Raw genomic sequence first — 9897 nt, 5'->3', positions numbered from 1 at the left:
AGCACTGAGACTGATGCAACCTGGACTGACTGTACTTAAGCTTCAGGGTTGCTTTTATCAGATCATCTCTAATATGCTCAAATGAAAAGGACTTCAAGTAACATGAAAGGTTATATATGTAGTTGTAGGGAGATGCCTAGGTATTAGCCCACATAGGTATGCGAGCCCAAGAAAGTCTGAATGTAGAAGAAAATCTGACCTACCTGAACACTTCCCCTCAATGGCTCTTCTGTGGAGTAAGCATGTCACTTTGAAGGGGTCAGCCAAGAAGATAAGGTTGGCCATTAGATCTGTGTTACTCAAGCTAAGCATTTTCTCATCAAGAAATGACAGTGAGTGGAGTAGAGGAAGCACCCCACAAATGTAGCTGACCAAGTGATGGGAAAACCTGCTCTGGGGGCAGTAGGAGGAGAGAATTCAAAGGTTATATTCTTTTTACTATTTTTCACTTTTTTCTTTCTTTCTTTTCTTTCTTTCTTTCTCTCTATCTCTCTCCTTCTTTCTTCCTTTCTCTCTTTCCTTCTTTCTTTCTTTCTTTCTTTCTTCCTTCCTTCCTTCCTTTTTTCATTCATTCATTCTTTCTTCTTTTCTTTCTTTCTTTTTCTTTCTTTCTTCTTCTCTCTCTTTCTTTCTTTCTTTCTTCCTTTCTTTCTTTCTTCCTTTCTTTCTTTCCTCTCTCTCTTTCTTGTTGAAGTCATCTTACACAAAATTACTAATATGAAAATGTTTTGTACATGTGTAACCTATATCGGATTGCTTACCATCTCAGGGAGGGGGAGGGGAAGGAGAGATAGAATTTGGAACTCAAAATTTTTTTTAAAATGTTAAAAATTGTTTTTACATGCAATTGTGGGGAATTGTCATTTAAAAAAAAAGAAAAAGTTATGCTCTTTGTACCCTTTTCTCCTCTTCCTCCCCTCATCCATACAGAACATTAGGCAACTTCAGTCACCGGGAGCTGGGCACAGGTGAGTCCTGTCCAGTACTCATCTTATCGTGATTCCTGTCTTCCTCATTGTCATCCCTTCTGTGTATTTCTCTCATCTGCTCTGAAGGTTCCCTATAGTCCTCTCGATCCCTGAAAGTCAAAGTGGGGAGAAGGAATTATTATTGGTTTCAAATTTCAAATTATTGGCTTCAAATCCCATTACTATTGTCATTCCTCAGAAGCAGATTGCCTTGTTAGACACCTGACTCTGGCTCTTAAGAGGAGTTGAGACTATACTCTTTGACCCACAGTTTCTGCTGCTGGGTATAGAAGCCATGGAGGTCAGTAGTAAACATTAGGGCCCTGTGCATTTATATTGTTGGGCAGCAGTGAAGACCCAGGTTAGCAGCTTTGGTACTGGAATTCAAGACTTTCCAGGGGGAATTTTCAGGACCAGATCAGTAGACAGGCCTCGAGGGCTTTGCTTATATCCATGCTCAAAAGAGAGACTATAAGCTTCACTGTACACCAGGAGATCTGCTCATTCACTGATTCATTAATTTGTTCCACAAACATTTAATTACCAAAGCAGCAGCAATCTCTATCCTTAAAGTAGAAACACCTCCAGAGAAACAAGAAAAGTAAAGAGTGTTAAGGTGAAATACTTTATAAACCTTTTTTTTCCAGACTTTATAAACCTTGTCCCAAGAGGCAAGCAGCCTCTTGTCGGAAGGGGAAGGAGCATATGGAAGAAAAATTCATGGATTTGGATTGTTTTCCAAACAGGATTTAAGCTGGAAGGGACTTTAGAAACTGTCTAATGGCTAGTTGGTGCTAATCTAACCCAACTTTCTCATTTTCCAGATGTAATAACTAAGACCCAGAGAGAATTTGTGATTTGCTCAAGGTCACACAAAGTGTAAGTAGGATGAATGAAAAAGCATGGGCTAGGCATTATGCTAAGCTCTGGGGGTGGACACAAATACATACCTAGAATGCCTTCTCTTCTTCATCTCTCACATCCTGGCTTCCTTGGCTTCCTTCATTCCCAGCTAACATCCCAACTTCGGCAGGAAGCCTTTCCTGTTCTGGCTCAAATCTAGTGCCTTTCCTCTGTTGATTATTTACAATTTATCCTCCTGTAGGAAGCTTATTTGTACATAGTTGTTTGCATGTTATCTCCCCCATTAGATTGTAAGCTCCTTGAGGGCAGGAACTAATTTTTTTTCCTTCCTTAGTATTCCCAGCATTTAGTAAGGGCTTTATAAATGTTTGTTGACTTGAAAAGCAAACAAGACAATTACTGCCCTTGAGGACACATAAAGGGAAACTAGAAAGGAGTGAGGTATGAAGCATGGTTTGGAAGCGGCTAGGAAACTGGGTCTCCTGACTCTAGATTGGCTGTTCTTTCTGCCATACTGCAATAGAGCTACTTGTAACCCTGGCCCATCTTCTTTCCCTCCACAAGTTCCTTAGAGAAATGGTATCACTCACGGTCTCTCGCTGTCTTTTTCCTTCTCGTTCCTACAGCAGCAACAGTATGCAATGATGCCAATGATGATGAAGGCAGCAACCACGCCTCCCGCAATCCCAGCATACAGGGCAATGTTCATTGAGGCTGTGAGGGGGCAAACCAGCTGATTCATCTGAATATCAGGAACACTCCCCAAAGCACCCAGCCTTGGCCACTTTTACCCTTGTGAAAGTACTACACATCTACGGCATTGTCACAGCTTACTAAGCAATCTGGTATAGTCTACTGGGTGTGACTGCTACAACGGCCCTGGTCAAACGAGGGATAGGAGAAGTGCGAGAAGCCAGGAAAATCTATCAAATCCAGCCTCAGACATTTCCTAGCTGTGTGACCCTAGGCAAGTCGCTTAACCCTGTTTGCCTCATCTATAAAATGAGCTGGAGAAGGAAATGACAAGCCACTCTAATATCTTTACCCAGAAAATCCCAAAATGGGGTCACAAAAAGACACAACTGAAGAAATGACTCAACAACAAAATCCTGGGCAAGACACTTAACCTCTGTCTGTGTTAGTTTCCTCATCTGCCAAATGGGTTCACAATGGCACCTGCCTCCCAGGGTTGTGGTGAGGATAAAATGAAATAATATCTGTAAAGCATTTTGAAAGCACTTAAAAGTGATAGTTATTATTATTATTATTATTATTATTATTATTATTATTATTGTTATTGTTATATCAGGGAATGAGCATACCCAAGCCTTTCTTTTTTCTTTATTTTCACTACCCAAGCCTTTCTAATCAGTCCTTGTGACCCCTCCTGCTGATATTGATACCCTGCCTTCCTCTTCTGGCCCTTGCAGTCCTTCACTCCCTTTCCCCCTCCGTGGATGGGTTCTTACGAAGTCTGACAGCAACAGTGATATTGCAGGACTCAGTCCCCATCTCGTTGGTGGAGGTGCAGATGTAATAGCCAGAAGTATCATAGGTAATGTTTTTCAGAAGCAGGTCATTTCCTGTAGCTGGGAAAGAGGAAAAGGTCAAGGTGAGAAGAGAAGCTGTTCAGCCTGGGACTGAGAATATTTCACTCAGTGAAAGGAATGATGCTTAACGGATCCTTTATTTAAAAAATTTTTTTTTCCAATAACATGTAACTACAATTTTTAATATTTGTTTTTTAAAATTCTGAGTTCCAAATTCTCTCCCCTCCCTCCCCTGTCCCCTCATTGAGAAGGGAAGCTTTTTGATATAGGTTATACATGTGTAGGCATGCAAAACACATTTCCATATTAGTCATGTTGTAAGAGAAAACATAGACAAAAAAAAAACCTGACCCCAAGGAAAAAAATTAAAAAGCATGCTTCAATCTGCATTCAGACTCCATCAATTCTTTCTCTAGAGGTAGCATTTTTCATCATAAGTTCTTTGGAATTGTCTTGAATCATTGTATTGCTGAGAATAGCTGTTATTTACAGTTGATCATTGTATTGCTGTTACCGTGTATACTGTTCTCCTGGTTCTGCTCATTTCACTTTGCATCAGTTCACATAAGTCTTTCCAGGTATTTCTGAAAGCATCCTGATCATCATTTCTTATGGCATAATAGTATTCCATCACAATCATATACTACAACTTGTTCAGCTGTTCCCCAATTGGTAGACATCCCCTTGATTTCTAATTCTTTGCCACCACAAAAAGAGCTGCTATAAATATTTTTGTACATGTAGGTCCTTTTCCTTTTTAAAAAATCTCCTTGGGATACAGACCTAGTAGTGGTATTCTGGATTAAAGGGTATACACAGTTTTATAGCCCTTTGGACATGATTCTAAATTACTCTCTAGAATGGTTGAGTCAGTTCACAAGTCTATAACAGAGCTTTAGTGTCCCAGTTTTTCTACATCTACTCCAATATTTGTCATTGTCCTTTTTTTAATCATAGTAGCCAACCTGAGGTGGTACCTCAGAGTTGTTTTAATTTGCATTTCTCTAATCAATAGTGATTTGGAACATTTTTTCATATGATTATAGATAGCTTTGATTTCTTTATCTGAAAACTACCTGTCCATATCCTTTGACCATTTATCAACTGGGGAATGACTTGTATTCTCATAAATTTGACTCAGTTTTCTACATATTTGAGAAATGAGGCATTTATCAGAGAAACTTACTATAAATTTTGTTTTGGTTATGATTACCAACTGTGTATTTCCCTCCATCTTATTTTCCCCCATTTATCCTTTCCTCTCTCTCTCTCTCTCTCTCTCTCTCTGTCTCTGTCTCTCTCTGTCTCTCTGTCTCTCTCTCTCTCTCTCTCTCTGTCTTCTCTCTCTCTGTCTCTCTCTCTCTCTCTCTCTCTCTCTCTCTCTCTCTCTCTCTCTCTCTGTCTCTCTCTCTCTCTCTCTCTCTCTCTCTGTCTCTCTCTCTCCCTCTCTCCTTCCACCCTGTCCCTCCTCAAAAGTGTGTTGCTTCTGACCACCACCTCTCTCAATCTGCCCTCCTTTCAATCAGCTCCCACCCCTTCTTAATGAATCTTTTCATTTAATGCTTACTGAGTAGCATAAGGGAACAGTTTTGAGCATCAGTGGACAGATGTGTGCAGCCAAGACCATTACCAGTAACCAGTTTCCACCCCTCACCTTGCCCATCCAACACCTTCCCTTTCTAACCTTGTCATAAACATACACATACTCACAACTTATACCAAGAAGCAGAGCAGTGTGATGAAAGTAGATCCCTGGGTTAGCAGTTAAACCCTGGATTCTAGTCTGGGGTCCACTACCTCCTAGCTATGAAGCCTTGAACAAGTCCAACCTTTTAGTGACCATTTCTTCATCTGTGGTAATAATAATACTTATATTCCCTGTTTCACAGGGTTGTTGCAAATGTGAAAGTGTCCATAAAACATGCCACAAATTTAAACTGTTATTACTTGTCTAATCTCCCCTGGATGGACTCATACAGAAGTCTAATGGGGATGGTTTAGGTGGGACAAACACTCAGAGCTATAGGATTCTGCTCAAAGGTAGGGCATCTGGAGCACTTAAGCAGTCAATGCTCCAGTGCTGATGGGGAAGGGTCCTAGTTGCCACCTCAGAGCTGCAACCCAGACTGTGTCAGAAAGAACTCATCATGGCCTTTCTTGAACTGGAAGACTGATCCCCTAGGGATCACCAAGGAGGCACTAAGCAGTTACAGTATCCAGTCATGCAAGGGAAAGGAAAATACAGGCACAATACATAGCTTCCCTAGTTATATTCTCACAGGTCAGTGTATCATATGGAGAGAGACAGAAACACACTGACACTGGGAAAGTTCTCAGGTTCCCAAACAATACAGCAGTCACGTCTCTAACACTGATGAGGCATTTACAGTCATCCCTTCCACATCGCAGGGGTTAAGGGCATGGTACCCCCTTGATCGTAAAATCAGCATAAAAATTTTTGGCCCTCCCTTCATACCAGAGAAGAAGTTTGAATTTTTTCTTTTTCTTTTATGAGGTGTTTACAGTACCTTATTGTAAAATTTGGGTTGATAATACACAATACTATATGCATTTCTGAGTTTCTAAACTTTTTCTGTGTTGTCTGCTGGTCTTTGCATGTCGTCTGAGGTTTCCACAAAACTCCCCCCCCCAAATTCCTATTTAATTTCTTATGCAGACCCCAGATATATTGAAACCTTGATGGGGAAAGTCATGATGTGGAAACTATTTCCTGACCTTACCTTTGGAAATACAATTTCCCAAAGCTCTAGTATAGACTAGCACTTCGTCTTGCCCCTATTGCCCTACAGGGAGTGGCCTCAGGGATGTGACTGGTCCTATTGTCCTGCTAAACCACCTCTGAAGTTATTGCCCACAACTAAACATAGCTGTTCCTCAAATCTAGGGACAATCTGTCCCTTCCTTTGCTACTACCTCTGGCCATGGTGCTGACAAATCAAACTCCTCTCCATTGGTTCTCTACTATTTACTAGACAGTGTGCTAGAGAGGGAAGGTAACTAGAAGTGGACACCTCAGATCTGCATTTGCATTCTAATTCTTCGTGCCTGTGGGTAAATTAATTAACCTTTGTGTACCTTACTACATTAATCTATAAAATAAGGGTAATAAACTTTCCTTACCTAAGATCATACAGTTGGGTTTTGTTTTTGTTTTTGTTTAGAGCAGAAAGAGACTTTGGAAGTCACTTCATTCAACCTTATTATTTTTATAGGTGAGGAAAATGAGGCCTAAAGGGGTGAAATTGACTTGTCCTAGATCACATAGCTAGGAAGTGCTGGAGGCAGAATTTGAATCCACATGTTCTAGGTCTGGAGCTATTACCCCATGTACTGGTAGGTAAAGATTCACTGGCCTTGAGGAGAGTGTTTTATAAATGTTAAATCACTATGTAAATGTGTTGTTATCATTATTATTATTTTCCATGTAACCTTAAACAATTCAGTTAAATTCTCTGGGCCTTTGTTACCTCCTTTGTACAATGGGGATATAATGCCTTTATTCTCTTTTCCTGATTCAGGTCTGTTATTTCATTGGTGTAGAGAACTACGGGTAAGGAAACTCTTCCTCCCAATGCAGATCCAGCAACCATTCTGTAACTCTGAGTCTTGAAAAGTTGTTGGTACACTGAGGGAATAAATTACTTGCCCAGAGTCACACAATTAGAATGTGTCAGAGATGGGACTTGAACTCAGGGCTTCCTGACTCTAAGGCTAACTCTATAAGCACCAGGCCATGTCACTGTGTCACCTACCTGAATTTGAAGGGCTCTACTCACTATTCTTCCCTGTATCTCTGCCTGATGATCATTTGAGGTCATTTCTTGCTTTAAAATCTATTGAATTCTCTCTTTTTTTTTAATAATAAGACTAGGAGAGAGTACTGGGAAACCTTCCTGCTTGGACTAATTCACAGTTGCAAAGAGTTATAGTCCAGAGATATGACTCTCTATATAGACAGATTTCTATCTAGTTGTTGTTCAGTCATGAAACTCTTTGTGACCCCATTTGGAGATTTCTTGGCAAAGATACTGGAATGGTTTTCCATTTCCTTCTCCAGCTCATTTTACAGATGAGGAAACTGAGGCAAAGTCAAATCACTTGATTAGAGTCATGCAGCTAGTAAGTGTCTGAGGCAGGATTTGAACTCAGATCTTCCTGACTCTAAGCCCTATTTTCTGTCCACTGTGCCATCTAGATGCCCAATATATCTATATTTACATATTATCCTTATATCTATAGATATACCTCTCTCTGTCTAGAGATAGATACATATATTTCTAACTCGCCTCTCTTTCTATTTGCCTATCTATCTACCTATCTCTATATCTATAAATATCTCTATCTCTCCCTCTATCTCTCTGTATTTATCTATCTACCTATCTCTACATCTATAGATAGATCTCTCTTTATTTATCTATTTGTCTATCTATCTATCTACTACCTATCATCTATCTATCTATCTATCTACTATCTATGGATCTATGGATCTATCTATGGATCTATCTATGGATCTATTTATGTATCTATGTATCCATGTATCTATCTATGGATCTATCTATCTGTCTGTCTGTCTGTCTGTCTGTCTGTCTATCTATCTAATCTATCTATCTATCTATCTATCTATCTATCTATCTATCTATCTATCTGTCTGTCTGTCTGTCTGTCTGTCTGTCTGTCTGTCTGTCTGCCTGTCTGTCCGTCCGTCCGTCCGTCCATCTGTCTGTCTATCTAATCTATCTATCTATCTATCTATCTATCTATCTATCTATCTATCTATCTATCTATCTATCTATCTATCTATCTATCTATCTATCTATCCATCCTGGGTTGGGGGTGACTCCAGAGTAAAATCCTCCAACTTACATGAGTTTCTGAGCAGATGGTGATGTCTTGCTGAAGGTCCTGCTGCCATCTAGTGGCTACAATCTAAATAAGAGCTTCTTTACCCAACTCAACGAACCTGAAATGAGCTGAGAGTGCGGAGGGTCAGGCCAGTGTTCTACTACCAGGATTTGGCAGAACTCCAAGACAGAATATTCATAACCAGAGGTATTCTATGGGACAATTCATTAGGAGAGAGTTTGAGATGCAGCTGGAGGTGGAGCTCAGAGACCAGCTGCCCCTTTCCTCTACTGTATACTTCGGGATGTTATCAGACTCAAATGAGAGAATGAATGTAAATCACTTTGCAAACCTTAAATTTGTTACATAAATGCAAATTATTATTATTATTACTATTATTATTATTATTGTGTTGTTGTTATTATTATTATTATTATTATTATTATTAGCCTTCAGTCAGCAGGCCTCCAGTCTGGTGATCTCTTCATTTCCTAAGTCTTTTATTGCACCCCTGCTGAGCTCAAGCAATGTTTAGAGAACAACACATTCAGGTGTGTTGGTAAATGTTTGATAAGACCCTGAAAAAAATGTATGTGCACACTTTTAGGTTTAATCTGCATTATTAACACTTTTTAAAGTCTACACAATCAGCAAAATAATAAATGAAGTCTTGATTTGTAGCTGATTACCAATTTCTGAAGTATAAATGTTCACACTGAGAGTTAAACAATGTAGGGGGTGGGGAGCTAGGTGGCTCAGTGGATACAGCTCTGGCCTTGGAGTCAGGAGGACCTGAATTCAAATGTGACCTCAGACACTTGACACTTACTAGCTATGTGACCCTAGGCAACTAACCCTGATTGCCTCATCAAAAAGCAAAAAAACAAAAACAAAAAAACAAAAAAACCCGGTTCTCTCAAGTGGGTTAGAGCTAGCTCCAGCATGCCCTGTTTATACTCTCCCCTCAGGCACCAGGGAATGTAGCTGAGTATCTTGTGAGCTAGTCTGCCTCTGCTTAACCCATTTTTTTCTCTTTTTTTCTTTATTTTTTAAATTAATTTATTTTGATTTATCAACAATCACTTCCATATGCTTTTGAGTTTAAAATTTTTCTCCCCCTTCCTCCCCACCACCTATAGGCTATACATATACATTCCTATTAAATATATTTTCACATTAGTGATGTTGTAAGTAAGAATTAGAACCAATAGGAGGAACCACCAGAAAGAGGAAACAAAGCTCAACAGAAGAAAAAAAAATAGCAAATAGTATGCTTCTATTTGCGTTCAAACTCCATAGTTCTTTCTTTGGATGTGGATAGCATTTTCCATCACAAGGCCTTTGGAGATGTCTTAGATCCTTGTATTTCTGGGAAGGATTAAGTCTATCAATATTAGTCATCGTGCAACATGGCTGTTACTATGTACAATGTTCTCTTGGTTCTGCTCATTTCACTCAGCATCAGACCATACAAGTCTTTCCAGATTTTTTCTGAAGTTCTTATGGCACAATAATATTCCATTACATTTATATACTACAACTTGTTCAGCCATTCCCCAATTGATGGGCATCCTCTCAATTTCCAATTCTTTGCCACCACAAAAAAAAGCTGCTATAAATATTTTTGTGCATGTGGGTGCTTTTCCCATTTG

The 9897-nt window shown here is 39.5% G+C and overlaps 1 protein-coding gene across 2 annotated transcripts in view; it reads right to left on the bottom strand.

Moving 5' to 3' along the window:
- Positions 1–624: 624 nt before the first annotated feature.
- The window catches only part of GPA33 (glycoprotein A33), a 59444-nt gene continuing 50171 nt past the window's right edge, over positions 625–9897 (bottom strand). For both annotated transcript variants that reach the window (XM_078156518.1, XM_020974707.2), the window contains 3 exons: positions 3302–3421; positions 2423–2546; positions 625–1078 (listed from right to left, as the gene is read on the bottom strand). In XM_078156518.1, coding sequence (XP_078012644.1) covers positions 949–1078; positions 2423–2546; positions 3302–3421 — 374 coding nt within the window. In that variant the 3' untranslated portion in view covers positions 625–948. The remainder of the gene's footprint in view (positions 1079–2422; positions 2547–3301; positions 3422–9897) is intronic.

This window comes from Phascolarctos cinereus, unplaced genomic scaffold (genome assembly GCF_003287225.1).
Source record: "Phascolarctos cinereus isolate Bilbo 61053 unplaced genomic scaffold, phaCin_HiC Scaffold_5;HRSCAF=322, whole genome shotgun sequence".
Classification (NCBI taxonomy): Eukaryota; Metazoa; Chordata; class Mammalia; order Diprotodontia; family Phascolarctidae; genus Phascolarctos; species Phascolarctos cinereus.
Note: the sequence above shows the minus strand (reverse complement) of the source record. Positions and strands in the feature narration are given on the sequence as shown.